General features: G+C 37.9%; 3 protein-coding genes across 14 annotated transcripts in view; 1 reads left to right on the forward strand and 2 right to left on the reverse strand.

Annotated features, from left to right (window-relative positions):
• The window catches only part of LOC143212299 (uncharacterized), a 34,928-nt gene extending 28,955 nt beyond the window's left edge, over nucleotides 1–5,973 (forward strand). For all 6 annotated transcript variants that reach the window (XM_076430928.1, XM_076430932.1, XM_076430931.1 and 3 more), the window contains 3 exons: nucleotides 2,405–2,571; nucleotides 2,652–2,747; nucleotides 3,510–5,973. In XM_076430928.1, the coding sequence (XP_076287043.1) occupies nucleotides 2,405–2,571; nucleotides 2,652–2,747; nucleotides 3,510–3,917 (671 nt within the window). In that variant the 3' untranslated portion in view covers nucleotides 3,918–5,973. The remainder of the gene's footprint in view (nucleotides 1–2,404; nucleotides 2,572–2,651; nucleotides 2,748–3,509) is intronic.
• LOC143212295 (transmembrane channel-like protein) lies at nucleotides 5,962–22,253 on the reverse strand. The gene is made up of 18 exons (XM_076430918.1): nucleotides 21,879–22,253; nucleotides 17,392–17,557; nucleotides 16,273–16,444; nucleotides 15,296–15,533; nucleotides 14,801–14,989; nucleotides 14,342–14,577; nucleotides 13,437–13,628; nucleotides 13,043–13,288; nucleotides 12,356–12,425; nucleotides 12,108–12,270; nucleotides 11,372–12,031; nucleotides 9,772–9,875; nucleotides 9,411–9,706; nucleotides 8,460–8,639; nucleotides 8,272–8,392; nucleotides 7,554–7,704; nucleotides 7,220–7,403; nucleotides 5,962–6,155 (listed from the first exon to the last, which is right to left on the reverse strand). The coding sequence occupies exons 1-18, from the start codon at nucleotides 22,011–22,013 to the stop codon at nucleotides 6,008–6,010; spliced, it is 3,651 nt and encodes a 1,216-aa protein (XP_076287033.1). The 5' UTR covers nucleotides 22,014–22,253; the 3' UTR covers nucleotides 5,962–6,007.
• Nucleotides 22,254–22,604: 351 nt separating this feature from the next.
• The window catches only part of LOC143212298 (carboxyl-terminal PDZ ligand of neuronal nitric oxide synthase protein), a 63,588-nt gene continuing 60,167 nt past the window's right edge, over nucleotides 22,605–26,025 (reverse strand). For 5 of the 7 annotated variants that reach the window (XM_076430927.1, XM_076430926.1, XM_076430925.1 and 2 more), the window contains exons 7-8: nucleotides 24,701–24,970; nucleotides 22,605–24,602 (exon numbers count right to left, since the gene is read on the reverse strand). In XM_076430927.1, the coding sequence (XP_076287042.1) occupies nucleotides 24,117–24,602; nucleotides 24,701–24,970 (756 nt within the window). In that variant the 3' untranslated portion in view covers nucleotides 22,605–24,116. The remainder of the gene's footprint in view (nucleotides 24,603–24,700; nucleotides 24,971–26,025) is intronic. The other 2 variants (XM_076430921.1, XM_076430920.1) reach the window with 2 other exon arrangements.

Below are 26,025 nucleotides of genomic sequence, written 5' to 3' on the forward strand. Positions count from 1 at the left end.
ATTTCAGATATACTCTGTGAAATATAAATTTTATCCCTTTCTTTTTTACATAAAATTAAAATAAAATTCTGCGCCTGTGATATTAACATTTAAGCGTTAAAATAAATATGAATAGACAAACAGAGAGTAAATACAAATTTCTATTTGCATCTAGAAAACCATAAACGACAGATAAATTCTAATCGCTGCTAATTCTAATCCAATAGAAAATTGCAATGCACGGAGGGGATTACTGAAGGTCGGGTTCAGATGGCTGTTATCGCGTTTCTAGCGCGGCTAGGTGGGCGATCGTTGACGTCGCCATTTTTCCGTTTCCCCCGAGGTATCGGGGAACAACCGTTGCAAATCTTGTGTAAACGACCCTAGTGGGCGAGTTTCCTGACAGTTCGATATGGCAAGGACGGCACGACGTTCGATCGTCCGGTTCAGATACCTTGTAAGGAGGGACAGCGAGAGACGGCCGTGTTTCGTTCGGAAACTCTCCTTTCTTTCGGCCCTACATTCGTTTCTCGGAATCCGTCGCGTATCGACCCGTTAATCGTCGGCTCGCCTATGGGAAAATGTGTGTCGCAAACCGCGAGAAACACAAGAGAGATAGCATCGTACACGACGCGGCATAAAAAGAAGCATGGCCGGCCGGCCGGCTGGCTCCGGGGCAGAAAATGTCAATGTATTGTCGGGCTTGTCGGAACACGGATTGCTTCGCTATGTCTAATAATTTATGGCATTGTTGATGCCGGCTCGATGCCGACGGTTAATAGATACAATGATCCCAGCGATTTATGGCGATCATGCAGTCGATAGGATTTACACCGTAAACCCGTTCGCATGGGAGAACCGACGCACGCGAATTGCTCTCTATCTCGGTCAGTCGTTCGGAAACCGGAGAAATTGTTTTTCACATTCGAAAATGTATTCTTTTGCATTGGCACCTCGATATACGACCTTAATCCGTTCCTGATGTTTGGACTTGTACCGAATAGGACGTACACCAAAGCAACCTTTCCCATAATAAGTAATATAAAAATGATTAATCCGTTCTCATGTAAAGGAAAACTCCTATTGATATTATACCTACTTTAATGGGGTTGTAAAATAATTTAAACACTGTTTAAACTCTGCTTAATGCTAAAGTACAAAAAGAAACATATAATATTCTATTCTGTGGAAGAAGAATCCTCTTGGAATAAAACCTGACATTCTGGTGTTTTTTCTTTTTCCGTCTTCTGCCGCTTTTCACTAGGCTCAGCTGGTTTGACTTTTATTAAAGATCTGTTTCCGTCTTTTCTTCTCAGGATGTTCCTAAAGTGTGACATTGTCTGGTCTTCCCAAACGATGCTGTTGCGATTTGTTTGAACTCTGTTGGGGTGTATTTTTCTGAAAATTTTTCACGTCCATCCATTTTGCAAGGATTTCTTTGATTAATGAAGAAGGAGCTCCTCTGTATTTTCCTCCCCTGAGTCGGAAGAAAGTGTATCCATTCTAGTCTGATGCTCATCCTGCTCCAATTCCTGTAACTCCTCAGTGGTCAGTTCTTCATTGTGTCCCTCCACTAATTCTACCACATTTTTAGAACAAAATTTATGTCGTACACCGAGCATTTGTCACTATTCCGAATTCCGAGGTACCACTGTTACTATTTAAACTATGGTAATTTCGTTAAAAAATATCGTGCAATAATAAATTCAGACTTATTTTGCCAGCAGGTGAAAACTGAAGACAATTGAAATTTGAATCACTTGTAAAAATATAAAAAAGATTTCTTTCCTGAACAGTTCTATTAGAGATTTGAAGATACAAGCTTTTCCTTTACAATGGTTTCTCGAAAATTAATCTACGATTTTTTTTTGCTCGGATTGGGTCAGAGTAACCGGGATGCAAAAATAGAAATTGGTTGAGTGTAACGTTGGAATCTCGTCCCAAATATTAACTCAATACAGGTACTCTAAGTTTTATGTTTTATCTAATCATTCCGCCATCAATCTGCCCACTCACGTTGCAAATTAATAAACCGGGAGATTCTATCGCGGCCGTTAGCGCTGGTTATTTCGCGTAACGGAGTCCTTGCAAACGAATCAGGATCACCGTAGATCGTATTACGATACTGCCACTCGTTTCAAAGAGCTCTCGCATAATTTCTCTCGTTATCTTCCCAATGAATTCCAGAAAACTGACAGTGCAATGATTTTCTCTCTCTCTTTTCGAAAGCGTTTCCATTTAAGATAGACAGGCAGCGAAATCATTTGCCGAGAGGAGATAAGAGGAGCTCTAAATTGTGGCTTAATCTGATCCTTAGTCTAATCTTAATCTAACAAAATCTAATTCTTGGCCAAATCAGACTCGTGAGAAAGATTTCAAACAACATCTAATTTTTTTAATTTAATTTTTAATATTTCTGTTTCAGGCCCACAGAAATTTTTGCCACCGCTGGTCTACCACTGGCGATTAGGGCGATGCTTGGCAGCGTTGCAAACGATCCTCGGCATCGCCATCACAGCACTTTCGCTGTGGTTACTGCTTTGGGCACCTCATCTACCTGTCGCAGATAATCCTTATTGGAGTGGAATGCCGGTTAGTATTCCGTCTCTGTATCCCTCTTCCTAGAAAATCTGTAAACAGACCGTCTCTCACGCCCACTCTTCCTCCGACAGCTGCTACTCTCAGGAAGCTTCGGAATCTGCTTGCTGTGCTGTTTCAAGAAGGAGTACCCGGGAATGAGTCCTGGATTTTGGCTCTCGTCCATTAAGGTGAACTATGATCTCTATTGAACACGTTTTCAAATGTTATCACACGTTTTTTAAAATTATTATATTGTCAAAAAATCAAAAAATATATTGTTAAAATTACAAATCAAAACAAACTTAAAATTACAAATATTGAAACTCGTAGCTTTTCTGTGACAATATCTGTTCGAATTTTATAATAATTTATTTATTCAGCCTCGTGGCTCCGAATTGGATTTGGATTTACAATATGCGGATCTATACCCATTTTATACGAGGACATGTTGCATGTGACCCTCCAAATATATATAAAAATTCAGAGCTTTTCATACACAATATTGTTGCTATATTATATGAAAATAATTCTAATAAAAACAGAATTCACTTAGGAACTCCAAGATAATTTAATACTACCGAGCACTAAACGCAATTGGCATACATTGCCTGATAATAATGACAAAATTGCATTTATTCATATTTCGTACCAGTTTTATTTAAACGTGTATTTCAATAGAGAAGTTCTCTAAAAAAATTTCTCAGGAGAACATATTTATAATCTTAATATTCAAAAACGAACAAATCAGGAGCAAGTCATTTTGACTTATCCGGTAGTTCTAGTGTTAAGGAGAACTAAAACAGTAGCATTCAATTCATGAATCACACAGACCCAATCCATGCACTGGAGAGTAGTAAACAAATTGTTCCAACTTCTCAGAAAGATCCAAATTGAATGGACCAATGTTTGAAATATATAAAATAAACATTAAACCATTCTCCTTTGTGCAGCTACTTAGCGTGTTTCTGGCAACTCTGGCAACGGCGACCTGCTCCATCGCCTGCGTTTTCTCTGCGCTGCACCTGGCGCGACTGATGGGGTTAGAATGCAACCCTGCCCGCGTGTTGAACGCCACCTGCGTGTGCAGGCCCCGCGAGGATGCAACCAACTCCACCGAAACGGCGGTCAGGTACATGGACTTGAACTGTCCAGAGGTGGAGAGCATCCTGACCATTCTGCTGATATTCTCTTGCACCTGCAACGCGCTCGGCGCCATTGTGGCAGGCTGGTACACGTACCTTCACTGGAGTACACGGAACAAGCGACCCAAGTACATACAGGTGCGAACCACTCACAATTCCGGAATCACCTACCTCAACAGCAGGCCGATATACAATCCGAATCTGAACGAACGATGACAACTTTCGACCGAGACCGACCAGGAAATCTCGTATCTTCGATATTCCTCGTTAACCATGGACGATGGAGTGTTCTAACTCCAGTGTTCATGGACGATGGGGTATTTGGACTCCAGTGTTCATGGACAACGGAGTGTTCTAGCTCTAGTGTTCGTGAATGAACTTTGCTAATTCGTGTGGCAGGTGGAAACAGTTTCTAGACTTTGTTTTTTATCGAGGAGAGAAACTGTCGTTGGTTTATATGTACAAGGTGAAGCTCTTGAATGGGAGTAAATGTTTCAGTTATTTATGGTTGTATGGAAAAGGCTACTGTACGAGATACACTTTTAATCCTTTCGGGACCAGGACTTACGAAGAAACGAATTAAATGTCGGACAGTGTAGTAATATAACTTTTCAATATTATTTTCTTCTTTTTATTAGCCAGTTTTGAAATAGACATTTCTGATGAATTTAAGAATGGATTCATATAGCATTCGTAATAAATCCAAAAGGACCATGTCTTTTATGGATTTAATACAAACGTAGGTAGGTGAAATATAAAACACAGTGGAAGAATTTACAGAATTTAAGGCATTTTATTTTGAACTTGTTAAAACATTTTTCAACGGCTCTTTCTGTATGACCATAAATAGTAGAGGTGTTTAAATATTTAAGGAAAACGCAAGAACAGCGAGGCTCTTCGCAAGAAAATTTTTCAAACATTTTTACACTGTTTTAGATCACCCGTAACGACAATAATCAATGAATGTAAAATAGAATGCTGAAGTATGCGTGAACTAGTCTCGTACGTGGTCCCATATGGACCAAGAATCTAAAATGATTTGCACGTTATGGATTAGAATAGCAACTTGTAAAAATAATGAGTAAGGGAGAGCGAATAATGAGAGTAGGTATAGACTTTTTTTATAGACATTAGAAAGTAAAGATTAATAATTAACTGTCGGCATGTGTTCTGAATATTTATTGTATCGCAAATGATGCATGTATTACTAATTAGGCGGTGAATATATTGACAGAAGGGTCGACCGTAATTGTGCATTTAACGGCGCAATGCACTTCGGTTTTAGGGTTTATGCATTCGCTAATTTTTCTATTGTTTCAACGACGTGATTGGGGTGGGCAATTTGTATCAAGGAGAGAAAAAGAAACTCTTTCGCGTGAGAAGGTATTTAATTTAAGTACGTCGACTTTCTTGCGGGACTGGTTTCTCTTTTCTAGTAATTCATCATATGATAAAAATAGGTAGGTCATGCTTAAAAGATTAACAGAATTTACGAAAATCAAACTCACTAGTTGAACATAGTTGAATAAAATATGAATTGCTTCTCGTTTCTCTTGTGCAGATGATTCAGAAAATGTTTACTAGGCAGCGGAATTTAAACAGATTACAAGAGTTTAAAACTACGGTTATATTATTTTCTATTAAACATATTAAGAAAGAAAATAAATTTCTTTTTTCACACAATATAGAAAATTTGATGTTGCATAAAAATTCGCAGTCTGCTTACCACCATCAGGTTTTAGTTAGTCTCTGTAAAGAATGGGATGCCGGGAACGACGATTCAAGCGTGTCGGTGTGAGAATAATTAAAAATAATCGAACGGATAACGGGTCATTCCGCGTGTAATAAATTTCCACGTGGGTCGTCAGTATTTTAGCTGTAATTAGTCAAGGCCTTTGCAGGTCGAGAGGAGGATCGTTTTCGTAACTTCTCGAAGCTTCAAAAAATCTCTGTCACGTTTTAGTGGAAAGCGAAAAACGCGAAAACGATCCTTCTTGCATTTCTAAGGACGCACGGCCCCGCATGCGATCGTTCCGTGAATGTATGCCAGTGTGGAAGCTTCTCAACGTTCTGACGTACTCGACGGGAGGACTTGTCTTCGATTTTATACCTCAACGTAGAAACCATGTAAGATGAAGCTAGCTTTAAGATTTTACAATCGACGAGAACCGGCGCGAGACGCGTAGCGCTAGATACGTGAAATGGAACTTAACACACGAGAAAACGAATAAATCATTTCAGTATTAAAACCATGAGAATGGAGGAACAAGAAGTGAACAGCATTTTTCTTTTCGTCGACTTTCTGTTTATTTCGCGTGACTCTGCTCGTGATTTTCCACAGAGATCGAACGACAGCTCTCCGATTTTCCCTCGGCCTCGTTTATTCGGATCTCTGGGATCACGGCGCACTCGCTGGACTGAGATTCCCAGGAGTCGTGGAGAGTCCTTGTTGTCCTAATTGGGATCGTACAGTTTCTAAAGAAATGTATTTGCACACTGCACACGCATATGGCGAGGAGAACTGATAATCCTAAATATCTCTTTTCAAATTGAAGATTTCCGTGGATTTCCTTCAGTTTCAATTAAAGCATGAATTATTAACCCCAAAACGTCCTTCAGAGTAAAAATGTATGCACTTTCTCTTTGTATTAGGCGTACAAATTAATTCGTGGCTCGTGAAATCAAATCTATTATACAATCATCATATGAGAGAGATTCATTAATTATTATTTGTGAAATGGTATAAATCCATAGAAAGTGATGGAGATTATTTTCAATATTTCAATATTATTTGACTTGTTTGTACATAATCAATAAATTCACGGAGAAAGGGCTAAGAATTAATTTGTACACTTGAACTACCCCCACTCCTGCGGGGTGTACCTCCTTGAGGGGCCAAGAAGCTCCAGAGGCCTCGGTCGCCGAGAAGTATGACACCATACGGCTCGGGTCGGGTATATCGGTGAGACCACACTAATCCAATGACAAAACTTCTTTATTTTTCATTACTTTTTTATGGAACTTTCACCAATATATTCGTGGCACGTTTCTAATGACAATGATACCAAATACGATATAATTCCGATTATATTTACTTGGTTAATGAACGATGAAAGTTTTGAGCGCAAGGAGGAAAACAGAGTATGGGGGAAGTTCTCTCCGCGTCTACTCTTTCTTTCCCATACGCTGTCGTTCTTTGCGTCGAAAACATTCATCGTTCATTACACAAGTCAATATAATAGGAATTATATCATATTTGGTATCATTTTCATTAGAAAAATGCCATGAATATGTTGGTCAAAGTCCCATCAATAAATAATGAAAAATAAAGAAGTTTTGATACTGCATTAGTAATGTTTACAGTCTCAACAACCGAGGCTTCTCGAGCTCCGCTGTTCTTTTCTACATTCGGCAAAAGTCAAAGAATAGTATCCCTGGCGGATAATTGTCACTGAGCAGACCCGTGTTGGGGACAGTTATCGATAAAATATTGTAGTCTGGTTGTAAAAAATAATTACCCAGCACGACTGCTATTTGCACCCCTATCTCTGTAACTGCTTTCCAAGGTGTGATGAGCGAATACATGATCATGGGGTAAAACGTCTTCTTCAACATCCGTTAACTCGGCTACTTCCGATGAAGAGCGATTCCTCGTGTGCACTTCAATCGAGTTCTCGATTGGCACTGCGACTTCCGGTTCCCCTGACGGCCAACAATGCATAAACAAAATTAATATTTGTTAGCACATTGATTATATATATATATATATATATATATATATATATATATATATATTATATATATTGTTATTTATATTGTGAATATTTGGTAGATTTTGGATGTCTAGAGAACCTTTTTGAGTTTTGGCTCGCATTGGGTGCTTAGACAAGGCCGGCAGCATCTTTCTCCATCTGTGAAACGACGCGTCAGCGAAGTCCTCTCTTTTCTTTGCAATTTTGAACAATTTGCGACGTTCCTCTGTGCGTTCGTGGCGCAATTGTACCTAAAACACGGATTCCATATCTCGTGAAGAGAAATATGTTAGTTTCATTATTAGACTGCGGATTTTTCTGCAGAATAATAAGATTGTTTTCATCAATTGCAAGATGTAGGAAACACATGATATTTGTTTCTTTCTAAAATAATTTTCTTAATGTGTTGAAGATAGTGCAACAGTCCTTTTAAAATCTTTCAATGCCTTTACTGACATTTATTACTTGCATTTGATCCACTTGTTTTTCTCGTAAAGACATAACTCCGCAGTCTATTCATTACCATTTTTCTCATTTTTACTTAAAAATATTGTATCTTAATGGTAACCACTTTTTAATGGAACCTTCAATAGCAACAGCAATTTTCATTGCGAACTAACAAGTCACCATCAATAAGTCATCTAATATGAAACAATAGGGTCATCTAATAGTTTCATTTAAGATTGCAATGTAAAAGAAAATTTCTATGTTTTCCTGTGGTACAGCACAATTATTGGAAATCCTATTAATAGGCTTCCGGTTGGTAAAGTGTTAAGATAATTAGAAGATAAAATTTTCTAAAATTTGGTTTTTCTCACCTTTAAATCGTCGTTGGCTTCCCTCAAAGAGCCAGTAAGGGACACCATATAGTAAATAATTAGAGTCATCAAGACGATCAGTGGGATAACGATACCCGGTGAAGCGATGTAATCGAGACATCTGTGAACAATAATATAAAATATTAAGAAAACACATTATTTTAATATTTGGGGTGCGGGGAAAGTACCTTTGTATCGGTTCTGGAAGGGATTTCGTGAGATGTTCCGTCACCACATGATACATCTTCTTGTAACGGGAAAAAGGGCCACAGTGCCAAGACGGCTCCACCCAAACGATCGCATAACCGACCGGAAGAACGCACAGGAACAGCATCGTTAACAATAGAGCAAAGTAAAAGTTGTTGGACCTGTGGGATATTAAATATGATTTAGTGTTTATTCACATGGTGCTTCTCTTTCTGGAACGTATATGCATTGGTATTTAAAATAAATTAGTGGAATTAAAAACAACAAATTCGATCACGCTATGTTCCTACGTAGTCTCAGTCTCCTATATAAGGTTTGTTTACCTGAAGACCAGTTTTTGTGTACCTTTGCTCAGATGTCTGCGACTCGTGCGATAAACCAGTTTGCTACTCTTGACCTCAAAACTACCAATGAATCTACATCGACATCAACTTTAATTTTCTTAAGTACGTTTTACTTGAATACTTTCGAAAAACTTTTGATCTCGAATATTTCCATAAATTTCTGCATTAAAATGTTCTTTAAATATAATTTTCAGCTTAAGAGCAGCAACTGGTTTACTCCGAAGGTAGCAAGCTTGTGCAGAGGATATAAAACTTGCTCTGAAACTCTAAACCGTTTGTGAAGGGAAAATTCAACAATTATTAAACAAATATTCACAAGAAATTATAAAAATCAGTGTCATCACTTCACTCGTAGACAAAATTATAGTCGGTGAGTGAAATTAATTGCAGTATAAATAGTGTACAGTGCAATTTAGCATAGAAAATGAAAATATTACAATTTTATAGTCTTCTCTGATTAAAATACGTAATTGGCCCTTAACTTTGAAGGAAAACTTCAGCAATGTTAAAATAATTATCCACAAGAAATTATAAAAATCAGTAAAATCCATGACCTCCAAGTAACCTTCATAGTTGACTGTGGATTACCTTGAGGCACGAAAAATTACTTCATGAGGCACATTACAGGTAAGAACCGCCCAGGAGCGTAGATACATGAGGATACCAAGCTTCACCAAGTTCAACGCGGTTAAACCGGGACTGAAGAACATTCCCATCCAAATCATGCCTTGATTGTTCACCAAGTGAAGTATGTTCTCCGCTATCTTAAAATCTCCGTACTGAGGAAACTGCTTTTCGAGGTCCCAACACCAGAAACTGTTCATGAAACGAACGAACACGGCCCGGAAGAAGTCTACGCTAAGCGTTGTCACTATGGTCAGTACCTGAAGTGTTGCAAATTCATAGAAACCGAGGTACTCGGTTATTAACAAATTTTCATAGGACTTACCAAATCCATGTTCGTGAGTTTTGCCATTTCTTGGCCGAACATCGTCTCCCAGCATAAACGACGCAGTTTGTGCCGTGTTTTCCGGTCCAACTCTGACGGGGCAACTGAAGCAAGGTAACATGCGAATATTTGACATGCATAGCACTTGAACATTTTGAGAACTTTGGTGAATGCGCAAGTTCTATCGGTTTTTAGTAATAAGAATATTTTTTTATGCCGCCTATACAGTTTTAATTTTCTGTTTGATTGTGAATTTAATTAACCCAGTAACTCCTTCGTCGCTGCAAGTTGGAGTTGACATAAATGATGAGACTAGCAGTGTAATTGTATCAAAGAATATTTTGATGTTCAGCAAATTATCACTTTTGGTGATCATCTAATCCATTATATTTTTGTAGCGTGTTTCAATGATTCTGTACAGGGTGTCCCACGATTTTTCACCATGAGTGATTTGGTACTTTAATTAAAATGAACAAAGTTGACCTTGATATACCTCTACGCGTCCACATAGAAAAAAGATATCTACATCGGAAAGTGTGCCTCCTGATACCGTTTAACTTTAGTCTGAAGCCTTTTTTTACCACGCTTATATTAGCTTGCCGAGTTGTCGTTGTATGCATAAAATCTTGTAATCGAATTTTAAACCACTTCCCGATGAGCTAGAGACTTGAAACTTTAAACATAGTTCAGAACTGGATGACAATGCAATATTAAAAAACAAATTTTTAAAGAAACTGCGCGTTCAGGAGAAAAAAAATTTTAATATGAACCGTCACACCTCGTCGCGCGACACTCGGTAGTACGTCATCGCGTTCAACGATCCCCACTCCGCGCGCCAGCGCTCCCTACTCCACTACGTGTTCCCGCTCCGACTCATCCCCACTCCACTGGGCCACTTCGCACCGAAGGAGCTCAGTGTGGTTGTGGTGTTCCGTTCATTCAGTTCCATTTCGGACAATTTCGGACTCCATCATTCTTTCTCGCGTATTTCCGTATCTTGCGTTTCTATATCTTACTATTTCGCACCAGTATTAATATATCTTGCGTTCCATTTAAAAAAAACTAAAAAGTAGAAAATAAAGGAATATATAAAAAAAACTTTTTAAAAACCACGCTCATACTAAAATGCACTAAAATGGAGAAAATAATTTTTTTAGACATTAGTAACTATAAATAAAAGCGTGGAGCGCTAAACTATATTGACGTAATCTTCGTGTGAGCGCTCTACGCTTTTATTTATATGGTCACCAATATCTAAAAAAATTATTTTCTCCTTTTTAGTGTATTTTAATATAAGCGCGGTTTTAAAAAAATTTTTTTTATATATATTTTTTTTAGTACCACCAACAGTTTCGGAGATATTCGATTGGATCGATTTAAATGGGACACCCTGTCTGAAGCTATATTAGAAGATATATTTTTCAGATACAAAACGCAATAACCTCGATTTCATCTCGAAGAAATTAATTAAAAATTAACCACGGAATGACGGAACGATTCTCAACATGTCTAAGGTAGACCCAATCAATTGTTACTCTTCGAAGTCGAAGATTCTTCATCATCGACATCAAAGGCCATTGGACATAACTTCAGCACTAACCAAACTGTTTCTCCTCACTTGGGCCCTGGGTAGTAGTGTTGCAAATCCTCTCGAAACACCTGACAATATTATTTTTCTCGAGAGGAATCACTCCCACGTTCGTCGGGGAAATCTTAAAATCGAAAATGTTGGTTTCTCCATCAGTCGTATGTTTGCTGGAATGTTCAGTAAGCATAGTCGTAATTGGCGATTCGGTGCTAGTCTCCACCGTCGTTAAATTCACAGTTAAAATCTCGGTTGTAAATCTCGTAGTGTCCTCGGATGAAAAACTGGTTCCTGACTCTTCAGTTGTTGTGTCAAAAGTTGAGTTAGTCACTTCGTCATAAAGCGTCGAAGATTCGTTGAGATTAACACTGAACGTTGACTTGTTAACTTCGTCGAATGAATCGGTAGAATAAGTGTTGGTAAAATTGTCTTCGGTAATGATGGAAGTTAGTTCCACGGTGTCGTTTCGTTCAGAAATTTCGGACGTGAAGTTGCCTTCATGGAAAATCGTTTCCGTAGAAGATGAAGTTCCGTTGGTTTTCGAATCATCGCCGTCGTAGTTCTCGTAATCCAAGGGAGGGTAATCGCCGACGTTGTAAATCGCTTCGAGCGATTTCTGGTCGAGATAGGGGTTGAGATAAAAGTCTTTGGGTAGCATTGAGTCCAATGGCAGTGCTGTATCAACAAACAAAATGACTCGAAAAATATCTTAGTGTCAGCTGATTTCTCTATAGAAGTCAGAAGAACCTACTCGCTTCGTTTTTGTATTGCAAAGTGGTCACATTTCCAGCTAATATTAAACTTAAAGATGCAAGAGTTGCAATCTGTCGCGACCTGGTCATCTCGCTACCGCATTCGATTTCTTTGTACGAGCAACTTGTGACCTTCGGTTGCAGGTCTTCCAGACTTTTCATCTGCAATACAGGAGGAACTAAAAAATCTCGTCTGAATTCACAAGGTAACAACAAATAAACATGGTGATACCATTACTTCCTTTACCATTGGATTTATCTTACCAAACAACGCGAATATTAGTGAATAAAGATTCAATAAATTCAGCACCATTATTCTGCAACATGAGATTTGAACAGTAAACGGAGCTGTTCAGTTTAACACGTTGACTACAGAGTCGTCAGATGACGGGAATTTACTAGAATTGAGGAGAAAAAGTTACCCCCTCTCTATGCCAGTGCCGGATTAGTCACGTGACATTGTGACACATGTACGACAGAGACGGAACGCGTCACGTGACCGAGCCGTGGCAGAAGAGTGGGGGAATAGCGTCGTAGAAGGGGTAAGTAGAGTGGGGACATAAATATTAATCTGGCGACTCTGAATGGCATGTGTGGTTGTACTAGTTGTACTATAATAATTGGATTATTAATTTTATACTATAGTTCCTTAATTATTTCTCCCAGGGACCAAAAATAACAGTTATTCTAAAATTTTCTACGATAAAAATCGAAATAAATTTCTCGTATCGATAACTGTTATAAGTGATCGAAATGAATTTCGAAAAGAAAAAAATTTTCGGTTACTTTCCTTATTTGTAACCAATACGATTTTAATCGTTTAAATACTTGTTATTCCATGACTTTTTCTCTTTTTGGTTATAACAGTTAGGGTCCCTGGTTTTCCCTGTGTTAGTTTCCAACGTGTTAATATACTGTAATTTTTTCAGCTCACCGAGCTAATTGCACTCGAAGCTGCTTCCTAGGATGATAGCTCTCCAGGAAGCCCAGTATCTCGAAGAATATCGGAAACACGTAAGTGATTAGGGTCATCACCACTGTAAGTTCGTTCTGCCTCCACCAATCGGGATTCTCCAACTCTTCGCTTCTCGCTACCATTTTCACCACAACGTATGCCGACAGTGCCAGTAATGACATCACGGACGTGTTCACAAAAATTCTTATCGATATGATTTTCCAACTGGAAAATATAAAACGGTTGGACACAGGTAATTGCATAAAAAATCGTACGATGTTTTTGGAAATAACAAAACTACAAATCTAGTCCTTTTTGTCGGATATTTCTTTTGTACTTTATAGTTATGAAATATTTTAGTTTCAGAGTTTACTTTCTTTCATCTTTCTCCTTTTCAGCTTCCTCGAGCAACGCTTCCTTAAAGCCAAGGACGATGCTGGCCATCCGGTTATGAGCAGTTTCCGTATTTCCAATCATAAAATCCCATCCTGTGAACAATTTCCACGAGAACACGCATTCGTCTTCTTTCTCGGTGAGTTTGCTGAGCCTCGAATTCTCCGCCATTCTGAAACACGTCATACGTGTTCATTCATTATCCTGAAATGCTATTAGCTCTTTGCACTCGGAGCTATTTTAACTTGAAAATTAAACATTTCTTCCGACCTAGAATATTTCCATTCCGTATGATTTTTGAAATTTTGTGGATATGAAATTGGTATAATAGCTCATACAATACCTAAATGTTTAGTAATTGATTAGATACCAATATATTTAATAATATAAACAATAGTTTGAATAATGGTACAGCAATATTTAGTGGGTGTCTCAGAGGGGACAACCGAGTGCAAAGGGTTATTATTCCCTAAACAAAAATTTATTCATTCCACATTATTAAACCTGAAAATTGTTTGATCAAATGTAAGCCTAACTTGGTTGCTATAGACCTCTGTTAAACAGTGCTTGAACTTACAATTTTCTTCTTTTACAGATTAGTCAAATAATTAGACTTTCAATAATAATTTAATAATAATTTTAATAATAATTGGACTTTTGTACCATTTTTATAATTAACCCTTAAGCATTGTAAAATTATAAATTAACCTCCAATTAAAAATGCGATAATTCAATTAAATTATACTCTCTATCGAAGTGGTAAATAGATTATTAGTAAGAGTGGGGCAATCGTTCGCTTAAGGGTTAATTAATTTTGTTTCGTTTGTACTCTACCAAAAGAGAAAATAAGGTCGCTTAGGTGTGAAGTCACCCGTTGGTGTTTACTTGCGCAATATGGCGACGAAACTGTAGATGTAGATGACTAAATTGGTGACGAAATAGGCAAGAGGTAGTCTGTAGCCAGTCTTCGAGTCCTGATTGGTGTACCAGCCGTAAAAGAACGGGGAGTACTTCAAAACCCCTTCGAACTCCCATAAAGTCTGCAGATGCATGGATTTGATTTTCTCTTCTTTGAGCATGATCTTTCGTTCACCTGCTTTGGATAGATCCGCGGTGAGCACCTGTTGCAACATCAAAATCACTGTCCAGGCTTTGCAAAGTAATTACCAGACTGCAGTTAAATATAATTCTGTTGTAATCATTTTTTCTTCCACATGAAATCTTCAGTATTAATCTCGAAGATATGAAAAGGTTTCCCCAGGGATTGAAGATTGCTGATTGACAACCTTTTCTAATTCAATTTCACTGTGTCATTTTCCTATCCGGTTAGGTAGTATGCTGTACCTCTGGGATAGCCACGAAGGCGGTAATGATGGTGCACATGACGAGATTGATCCAAAACAACCATCGAAGGAAGGTGAAATAGGAAGCAACAGCGGAACCGAAGTGCGATTCAATCTCCTTGATTCGAAGTTCCCAAGGAATCAGCCATGTCTGAAGATTGACCAATTCTCTTCGGCAGTATTGCCATTTCTACAAACCAGGTATGATCAAGTATTGAACTAATGACTTGTTTTATATTTAGTCTTGTGTTAAACTACAGGCTTCTTCGAAAGTTAACACTAAACCTACCACGGTCAAATAACCGGTTTTATGTTTTTCAGTTATCGAAATTATAAGAATCCATTTATGGAAAATAATGGAATCCTTGTGCATCTATTATATCGAAAAATTACAGACGATCTTAATAAACTTACCAGATGCTTTTAATGCTTGGTAGGTTTAGTGTTAAAAGTCGACCACAAACAATTATTATTTACTTTGTCTAACGAACGTTACCTTCGTCGTGAAGAGCGAAATACGCGCAATGGCGTCCTTGGTGCTTTTCGTGAGAGCAAGTCGTTCCTGAAGAACACCCTCGTGTCTTCGGACATACGATTTTGCTTGTCGCACAAGTTTTATCTTCCGACGAAGCGGCCATGGCTGTTGTTTAACACCACTCAACACTTCTTTGTGCAATTTCAATTTCTCGAATATCTGCTCTTGACTACCGCTTTCCTCTATAGAAATCGCTGTTCTGTGAACAGATGCTACTTTCAACTTTCTACATTTTCTTCAAAGAAAATAGACCGCAGACTTTTATGTAGAATTAAAATTTTCAAAAATCCTGCAAATTCAATGGTTTCCAAAACTTACAAAAATTTTTCTCGTAAATGGAACTGCCATAGATTTGAAGAATGTAGTCTCCTCTTTACAACGATTCCTTAAAAATTTATGTACAATTTTTTTCACTGTTTCATGGAATAAAAACGAAAAACGAGTTGGTGGCACACCTCTCATTTGAAGCTCGATAAAACTGCTAAAAAATCGTGCACCAATTCTTAAGGCGTCGTTGTAAAGAGGAAGCTTCAGTCTTTAAATCTATGGTGGTTTCAGTCTCAAAAGAAAATTCGTCAAAGTTTTCTCGGACGTTTGAATCTATCGTATTGTTTTTAGAAAAATCGCGTCTTCAGGTTCTCGCCTGCTGCATCATGAAAAAAAATTGTAGAATAAGATGATGATAGAATATGAAACTATATAGAGGCTACTAGCTTTCAAATGAGTCTAAATTTATTAAATTAGTCAAAATTATTACTGCTTGTATTTTTCTTCTTCATGAATATGTAATTAATACAGGAAGATTTATATGATTTTTCTTTGCCTTTTTCCAGTAAGTATTTCTCTCTTATAGTTGACTTCTCTAGCGACTATATCTTAATGTATGTTAATTTAACGCCAAATGGCAGTGTGTGAAAACTTTAAAGCGAATCACTGACTCCCCAGAACTGATGGTGTAACCAGAAGATCTCCGGCGAAGCATGGCTTCCGCTTCAGTGCTGAATGGTGAAGATGGTCGTCGTTTCCGTCTGCTTTGCCTTCGACTAGAGCTTCTGCGTTGCATGATCGCACACGCTGACGCAGAGTAGTCATCCTCATCGCCCTCTTCCTCTGAAAACAATTATGTACCACTGTACCATAATTATCACCATAAACATTACCCAACGAACGTGCAATACACAAGACGAAAAACAAAGACAAACACAATCATGCACTATACAGCGTGTAGGAAAGGGTTCACTGGGAAGATCAGATATTATTGAACTCAATTTTTTACATATTGAAAATGATATTGCACAAAATTGGATAAAATTGTCGATGACCTGCTGATCTGATCTGATATTCATATGTATACCGCATAAAAAAGAATCGCACAAAAAACATCGCATAAAAAAAATATGCACAAAATAAATCGCATAAAAAAGACCGCACAAAAACAGGTTTGACTGCATTAAGCTAAACATTTCTACTGCAAATTGTTAAATTAATTGATTTGTTCCCTTGAAGCAAGATAGGCTTGTCTTTTTGGTAACTTGGTAACTTGGTTCACCATTGTACTATTGTTATTATTAGAATTGCAAATCCTTTTACAACCACTGCAAGGATTGTACTTTTATCATAAGCCACTATTTCAACAAACTATATGAAATCATTTCATGTATGTAATGAATAGACTGCGGATGTTTATGCAAAATAAAAATTGTTGGTACTAATCGCAAGAAGCAGAAGACAGATTGGGATTTCTTCGTCCTTTATTGATCTTAATAAATTGAAAATAATATATCGACGTTCTTAGACTGTTTTACATTGCACCAACTCGTTTTTTCCCATAGATTCTGCAGTCTAGTAATGATGCCAATTTTGAAAACATTGAAAAAGGGTCATCAAATCCCAGAAATGCAGTCAAGCTAATTTATAAAATGCTTTTAGAAATCTTTACAAAATCAACAACAAAAAAATTGAACTGTATCACCGTGATTCTGCTACGAATTTTCAGCCTCGTTCCAAACGTTTCAACTTACCTGTACTTTTACGAAACATTAGTGGCAATTACGAACCAGCTATGGATATCCTCTGCATGTCTCCGACGTCCGGATGGTCTTCTGTCTTTTCCCTTAGCTTCGCTTTTCCGACAGTTTCCCTCTGATTTTCGTCGTCGTCGTCAGCGACAGCGAACGAAACTGACACTCGGTCGACCGACGGCTGGGGGGACGTAGGTTCCACCTATACATCGTTGGGCAAAAGCAATTAGTTGCATGAATTTCGCCCGTAGATCATCCATCGTCACGCCACGTGGAATAGCTGATGGTAGGTACTGCCTGGGATTAGGTCGCCGATAATAAGACTGAACTGGATACGAGAAACGCGATTTATCTTTCCCTTATTATGGAACCTTTCGTTCCTGGAACACCGTGCCTTGTGATCATAGAGAATTTGAAACGAATTTTATAAATGGGAAACAATGGGGACAAGCTGGAACCCTCCCTTAGAAAACCAGAGTGAAATCGATTTTGATAATTATTGATATTCAATTTTCGGAGATTACATTAATTCAATTTTATTTTATTCGATTTTGGAACGTCAACTTAACACTCACCAAATAATCGTTTATAGGAATTTGTTTATAATAACTCTTTTATATAGCAAATTTAGGACATGTTTCATAGGAATTATTATGTTAACTCTTTTACTTTAGATTTTATTGATCTTGGTTCATAAATGTATTTATTTAGTTTCAAAACGGCAATTGTCACTTGTAGTCAAAATTGTTAGTTGTTTAGTGTTGCTCGGTATAAACAGTGTTAATGCTTAAATAAGCTCTTTGATCTCATTTACAATTTTATTCTTCTTTGGCTTATTTTTTTTATGTTGAAATATAATTTTAGACGTAATATTACGTCAAAAGGTATAAATGTATTAAGAACCGGTTTTAATTTTAGATCTCGGACAGCACTAAGAAGTCGAAGAAAAATCTTCGTTATTCGTATTTAGTATCAATAAATTAAGTATACGTCTTTAACGTCGAATAAAACCCAATCAGGGCGTAATATTACGTCAAAAGGTGTAATGTATTAAGCACTAAGTAGTCGAAAAAAAGTGAGGTATCAATAAATTAAGTATACGTCTTCAACGTCGAATAAAATCCGATCGGGACGTAATGTTACGTCAGAAGGTATTTTAATTTTAGACCACAGGTAGCACTAAGAAGTCGAAACAAAGTGACGTAATCAGTGACTCGAACCCGCGATCTCAACATTTAATTAAATTCGACGAAATATTGTATCGTTTCGCAACAGTGTCCGGGAAAATTGGAAAAGGTCACAGGTGAATCAGCGTCGATGGATTCGAAGGAACTGCCGCCGCGTCAATAGGAAAGAACCGACCGCTGGTCATCCCCTGAGGGAACCGCGCCTGTTTCGAAGCCCATAAGTCGACCATAATGCCTGTGTCCACTCGATATCGTGGACATTCGTTCATGGCGACGCAACAAATCTTTGATATCACGAAAGGTCGTATATCACCGGTAAATAGGGACGCACTGCTTCGGAGGGAGATTACATCGACAGCGTCCAATTCGCGAAACAAACGGGGCCTTGTAACGATGGGTTAATTTCGCTCGAGTACCGCGTCGCGTGGGTCGAGGTTGCGACGATAAAATTTATGTCCACGGAGAATTTAGGGTAAATTCGTGCTGTATAAAAGCTCTCAACAATTTACAGAAAAAGATTCCCACGATTGAAAGTAACAAGCTTTGCATCGTCTCCTATCAACAGAAAGAGAAGGTAAAAGTGGCTCGCTTTTACATACTTAAGATTTGTCAGATTCTAGTTACTTAATGCGTAACAATGAGATTGCAAAGGTTTGTCTATTTATCTCTTTGTTCTCCATTTTTTAACTTAATTCATCCTTTTAACACAGTGGTAAAATATCAATTTGATAGAGAAATAAATTATGAGTTTCTTTAAACTCTCGTTTTGGAAATGGAAAACTAAATTCGGCTGAGATAAGTCCAAAATGAGGCTATTATTAGTGTTATTTGAAATAGTAGAAATACTAAAGGAATTGAAGAATATCAACATATACAATTTAGAAAAATCATTGGGAAAGAAAAATTGCCGAAAGATTCGAAGTTTATTTATGACGCACTAGTTATTCGGAATGAAACTTAAAAAGCAAGAATTGCATAACAATCCATAAATCACTTCAGTTAAGTTTTATTCTATACAACAAATCTAGTTTAACTGCTTTCAAATCTGTGTAGATAGTTTCGGACAGGAGAACAAATTTAGTTAACATGATTCGAGTCTCCTTCAATTAACTGGAACTGATTCGTGTCTACTTAAGCTAAGTGAATTAGATTCGGGAGTACTTGAGTCTACGCAGATCAAATCCAAGCCGTGCCGATTCGAGACAATTTAGTTTTGTCAGTCTGAGGTCCATAAATCAATGATCCACTGAGGGACGGTAACGCAGGTGATCCAGGGTTTGATCACATGCGACCAGCCGCACCTTGAAGGGTTCTATGACACGTTTGGACGCGGCATCGCGCACCTCGCATTCTTCATGTGTGTGACCCCACCCTTATCTTCCTACATAATCATTTCACTTGGAGACGTGTTACACGCGAGTTTCAATGGACTCACGAAAATCACCCTAACACACCCCCTCAAACCCTGTGAATGCTTGCAATTCCTTTGATGGAAAGTCACGAAATCCTATGCTTAGCGTTATCACCGTGATGGGGAAAAATGTGACAGTAGTCTGGAGGGTGAACTTTTTCCATTTTATTCTTTGGCAGACTCCATAGCTTCTGATAATGTAGATTAGAACCTGACTGAGGACTCTTTTGGTCAAAATCAATGTTTCCACATTTAATTTTAATTTAAAAAATTTTATTTTAATCGGATCTTTTCACTTTTTGTTCGCTTACATATTATAATCACTAGACTGCAGATTTTTATGTTACATAAAAATTGTTTGCATCAATTGTAAGAAAAAAAAATTCCTTTCTTTTACCACGGTTATATTAGCTTGCCGAGTTGTTGTTGTATACGTCAAATCTTGTAATCGAATTTTAAACCACTTCCCGATGAGCTAGAGACTTGAAACTTTAAACATACCTCAGAACTGGATGACAATGCAATATTAAAAAACAAATTTTAAAAAAAACTGTGCGTCTAGGAGAAAAAAAATTTCTATATTAACTGTCACACCTCGCCGCGCGACGCTCGGTAGTACGTCATCGCGTTCAGCGATCCCCACTCCGCGTGCCAGCGCTCCCTACTCCACTACGTGTTCCCACTCCGCGTGCCAGCGCTCCCTACTCCACTACGTGTTCCCACTCCGACTCATCACCACTCCACTTCGCACCGAAGAAGCTCATTGTCAGTGTGGTGTTCCATTCATTCCGTTCCATTTCGGATAATTTCGGACTCCATCAAGAGACGTCGTCTCTCGGAGTCATCCCCTCATTCTTTCTCGCGTATTTCCATACTTGCGCCTCTATATGTATATATCTTACTATTTCATACCAGTATTACTATATCTCGCGTTCCATTTAAAAAAGACTAAAAAGTAGAAAATAAAAATATATATAATAAAAACTTTTTAATAACCACGCTTATATTAAAATCCACTAAAAAGGAGAAAATAATTTTTTTAGACATTGGTGACTATAAATAATAGCGTAGAGCGCCCACGAAGATTACGTTAATATAGTTTAGCGCTCCACGCTTTTATTTATAGTCGCCAGTGTCTAAAAAAATTATGTTCTCCTTTTTAATGCATTTTGATATAAGCGTGGTTTATAAAATATTTTTTTTATATATTATTTTCAAATAATTATAATAGGTTGAATACTGCTTTAATTTCACCCACTCATTTTTGTCATAAATGCATCCAATCCGCAGTCTAATAATCTCAGATCTTTTAAAAAAAAGACCCTAAAATTGAAATTATAAAACAAGCTGTTCTTTTGGTAACTTGAATTGTATTTTAGCAGGTCGAATTTTTTTCTTCAAAGATGTTTCGCTGTTCTAAAAATGTTTTAGATCCCAAAATATTCGTTCTTAATACATGAAGCGAGCATTTAGATAGAGCACTTAATATCGGTGAGCATTTGAACTAGTTTATCTGTGGGCGTCATTGTAGCTCGCCTGACTTCGCGCACGTAACTATAGTAATTAAAGTGTGTTCATCAGAATAGATATAATCGAATGCCCACTTTCCAGCTAATCTACCGGTCGGTACTAAGGAAGCTCATTAATAAATTATCTAATTCTAATCAAATGTGATAACATTCGTTGCTTCGCACGCGATGCCAGTTTTTGTTCCGATACATTTGCTGATTAAACGAGTGGAAGGAGAACAATGGGATCGTACACACTATAACGTACACTGTAATCATTAGTTTTATAAATAATGAATTTCTATTGTTTACAAAAGAACGAATCACTAAGAACCGTTATCGATCGGCGGATTAAGTTTTACTTTATTTAGACATTCTCAATCTAATTGTTACATATAAGCAATGATTGATAATTACCTGGTTTGTCAGCGACAACGGTGACGTTGCTCTCGATCGAGATCGTGGACCACTGTTCAATCTTAAAATCCCAGTAGATCTTTCTGTCAACTGCCCATCTACCTTTTTCATACCATTTTCATTTTCTTTATCCATTTTCTAGATAATTTCTCACAACTAGACAACCTTTCCAACTAATTTTCGATCAATTGCCTCGAACAAAAAGAGCGACCTTCGATTTGCAATCTTCTCTACCGGAAGTTAGTTGCCGGAGATTGCATGGTAATTACTTTTCTTCACCTCCGCCTTATCCAACACTCAATCGATTGCCACTGACTCATAAATATTTAGGAGGCGTGTTTCTTCAGTAATTACTTAGTCGATCGTTGCTGAACAATTGGATTATTTTAAAATTAAAATAGCATACACTGTTCACAAGTCCACAATGACTAACGTTACCGCGTGCAGCATAAAAACTTTAAAGTTCCGACCTTCCCGCGGTCTCGCGATAAAATGGTCGCTACGTTGGTAGTAAACTTCGTTCTTTCAGAATAATGAAGCTCGCATGTGATTACCTTATGGATCATAGCAGATGGTAGCACGCATTCGGTTGCACGCCACTAACAACGGTAAACGTAGCGCAACCTAAACGATATGAATAATCATAGGGATTGGAATTAGGTGTAGCTCGTATGACACAGTTAAACGCGTTCGTAGAAATGTTTACAGATCATTTTATTAATTGGCCGCTGTAGTCGACAACGTTCAATCCATCCAATCAACGTACCAATAAACTTCCATCCCCTTCATGAAACCGCCAACGTTTTCCATACCGATGAAGTCATCACTTTAATTAACGTTTCTAAACCTCAACTGCCAGGGTGGGGTCTCGGAGACTCGATGAAATTTTTCAAACCAACGATTAATTGACTTTTTTGCTACAAATCAAATTTTGGTTGAACTGGTTGATCTTTCATTTGTTACAAAAATTATCCGAGCATATTTGTTGAGATTTAACGCCTCCCATATTGTAATGTATGCACGAATCAATTATTTGTTTAATTATTCCCTCCAACGTTGCTTTTATGAATTTTGCTGTGAATTAAGATTTTGCTCTGTTTGCTAATTCTAATGTTAATTAGCATATTTGTGAATTCACCCCAGCAATTAAAGGTTAACCTTAATTTACACGTCTTAATTATTGTTCGAATGTGCTGCGCAAGGAAGATCTGTATTTATCAATCTTTTAACCGAGCAGATTATGGATTCGACGTACAATTCCACTTTTTCATCGAAACTGTACAACAAGAATCCATAAGTGCTACATTGAAGCTACGTATATTACAAAAGTACACTTTCTTTTTATACAATGCGTTCGTGTCCTATGGTAATATTAACCTAAATCCAATATACTGTCCACGACACAATGTCCATTATACAACGTGCTTGAAGTTCAGCATTATGTACAAGAATATGACGCTTCATGAATGTACACTCGTATTTACCATACGCTGATCACAAACGTTTCTCTCTCCGCTCTAGTGAAAATAAATTCTCCTGGGAGCTCCATACTTTTTGGCACAATCTTGACAGTCTAAAAGGATCACTAGTTTGCATCGTTATCATTCGTCGTAGCACTAGCATCGGTTTCCTCCTTCCAGTCTTACACGTGGTCGCCTAACGATTCGTTTTCTATTCGATCCATTCGGAAGCTAAAGAAAATCTACAGGAATCTAGATTTGTCCTTAAATATTGCGCAATGGAGTAACCGCGTATGCTAGTAGAAACTAATTAACGTTACAGTGCAAAGAAACCATTGTAAACGAAAATTCGAAACCAACATTTCCTCCTACTACATTAAAAACTAACATTCCAAGTCCTATATAAACACCCTACAGCGTTTTCTCGCAACAATTATATTACCCGGTCCTAACTTCGAATAACACGTGCACTCAGGTAGAACGATAGATAAGAATGCGACGATAGCTTAATACAATAAACTCCTTAATTAAGTTCTCTCCAGAATTACTCAAGAGTGTTCTATTATTTAGTGTTACAAGCACCAGTGGTCTTCGATTCAAATAAAATACAACCTGAGGGCAAAGTCATCAACCATCGTGTGCGATCATCTCAATTGGTCAATATCTTTTCTTAGACTCTCATCTTTCACGGTCAATTTTCTTAAACTGTTCTACCTGAGATATGATATGTAGAGGATATTTGAAATCTTTTTAAAGGCTACTTTTGGAAAGAGACTCTTCACTTGGTCGTGTGCCGAGCCCAAGCTGTACGTTGCACCTCGGACATCAGCTCGCTTCTGGAGGGCAAACGCGCGCTGGTGGTGCGCGACGGCGGTGGTCCAGGTGTCCTCAATATGGTCGCCAGATTCTTCTGATTCTGAGGATTTTTATTGTTCGCAGCCTGGTTCATCGAGTTCTCTTTCACCGCTGACTGTTTGCCCGCTGACTCTGAACGTTTACCCTGAGGCGGGGGATCCAACACGATTGGTGGTATTTCATCATGCAGATTGACTCTATCCTGCTTACTCAGTATCTCCTGAGCCAGGTGAACAGCGTTCCTTTCGCCGGAGCAAGGTAGAGGTTTTATAAACGTCGATTTCAAGTCCTGAGTCTCCAGGTTCATCCCATAATTTTCTGACTTGTGTGTCATTATAGGCGACGATGAGAAACTGTTTGGTTGGGAGACCCGCAGCGACATGGAACACGGAGAGAGCTGAGCTGAGTTCTGCAAGAATGATGAACCGACTTTATTTTGTTAATTGAAACAATAATCATCGTATATGCATTCGTGTGAAACGTTACAAACGTTTCCAGTTTACTCACAGATGGCCTGCTGCTGGGAGGTAGCAGGAGACTAGGACCCATTGCATATGGAGATGGTGTATTGTACGGTGACCTTTGAGACTGATATGGACTTATGTTATGCAACCTCTCTAACAGCTGCGTCTGGAACTGCAGTTGATCGGTGCTACTGTTTGCTTGAATTCCTAGTGTATTCAGGTTCCCAGAGTACAAGGAGTCTGGCGGATAAGAACAGTAGGGGGATGGTGGATCCAGTTCCCATGGTGAACTCTGTCCTCCTGTCCGTTGGCACTGATCATGGAATACAATGTTAGAGTATGCTTCCCAATAGGTACTGTACGCAACCGGCGTTACAGAACGATATGAATACAAAAGATTATTCATGTATAAACTCCAGATATTTGTACCGTGTTCGACTGTGCAAAACACAGCGATGCAAGGACTACAGCATGTTTCTGTTACTTTTAATGCAATACACGGTGTTCCATCTAACTTGAGCACCTTAAAGGGGCGAACATTGTAGCGTACATGAAAATTTGTTCTATTTGTATTCGTTATTAGTAATGAAAGTTACACGAAGGTCACGATAGAGGTTGTCTTGATATTTTCTCCTTTTGAAACTCAATTTTGTTTTCCTATTATCAATAATAGGAGAGGTGCTAAAGGTATGCAAGTTACAGGCATCTTGTGTGAAAGATTTTTGTACAGAAAACAAGTTTCCAATTGGATTTCTACTTAAAGAAATTTGTTTTTGAGAACATACATATCCACAGTTTATACATATTATGTCTTAACTTATCAACCGGGTAATATTTTTCCAACACGACATATTTCTAAAATTTTGTACAGTAGTATTGTACAGGGTACAATACAATTATAAATAATATTAAAAATATTAAATTTGTTTCAAACGTCACATATTGAACGCTCTAGCAAACGAGAGGGTTAAATTAACATTCATTGAACGAATAGGAAACACAAATTGAACTAGAGATACTAGCCAATAAAATTGAATTTGTGTCGCCGGTTGATAAACTGTATATTGGTTTGTAACATAGTTTTCTCTCTTGCTTCGACAAGAACAAGGTCTCCGGCTCGAGTTAAGTGTCTTTAGATGACGAAGAAGAAGAGCGTAACACCAGAAACTTATGGTTAGAAAGGGGTGCATAGTAAAGATTCATGGTTAACAACGTTACCTAGCATTTGTTGGTGGCACAAAGTCCAAAGTCCCGTGCGAAGACCTGTTACATAACAGCGTCACACCGGCGCTTAGCACGATTATTGGATTAGCGATTCAGCTTTAATGCCGGCATTAAATTGCTATCTTCCTGTCGGCCAACTTAGGG

Source organism: Lasioglossum baleicum, chromosome 9 (assembly GCF_051020765.1).
Source record: "Lasioglossum baleicum chromosome 9, iyLasBale1, whole genome shotgun sequence".
NCBI lineage: Eukaryota > Metazoa > Arthropoda > Insecta > Hymenoptera > Halictidae > Lasioglossum > Lasioglossum baleicum.

What these genes read in the sequence shown, in the direction of transcription:
- LOC143212295 (XM_076430918.1), bottom strand. Translation starts at nt 22,013, where the DNA reads ATGGATAAAGAAAATGAAAATGGTATGAAAAAGGTAGATGGGCAGTTG. An exon ending in CGTTGTCGCTGACAAACCAG is followed by an intron (nt 17,558 to 21,878) that starts GTAATTATCAAT and finishes AACGATGTATAG; the next exon opens with GTGGAACCTACGTCCCCCCA. An exon ending in GTAATTTTTCGTGCCTCAAG is followed by an intron (nt 8,640 to 9,410) that starts GTAATCCACAGT and finishes AATATCCCACAG; the next exon opens with GTCCAACAACTTTTACTTTG.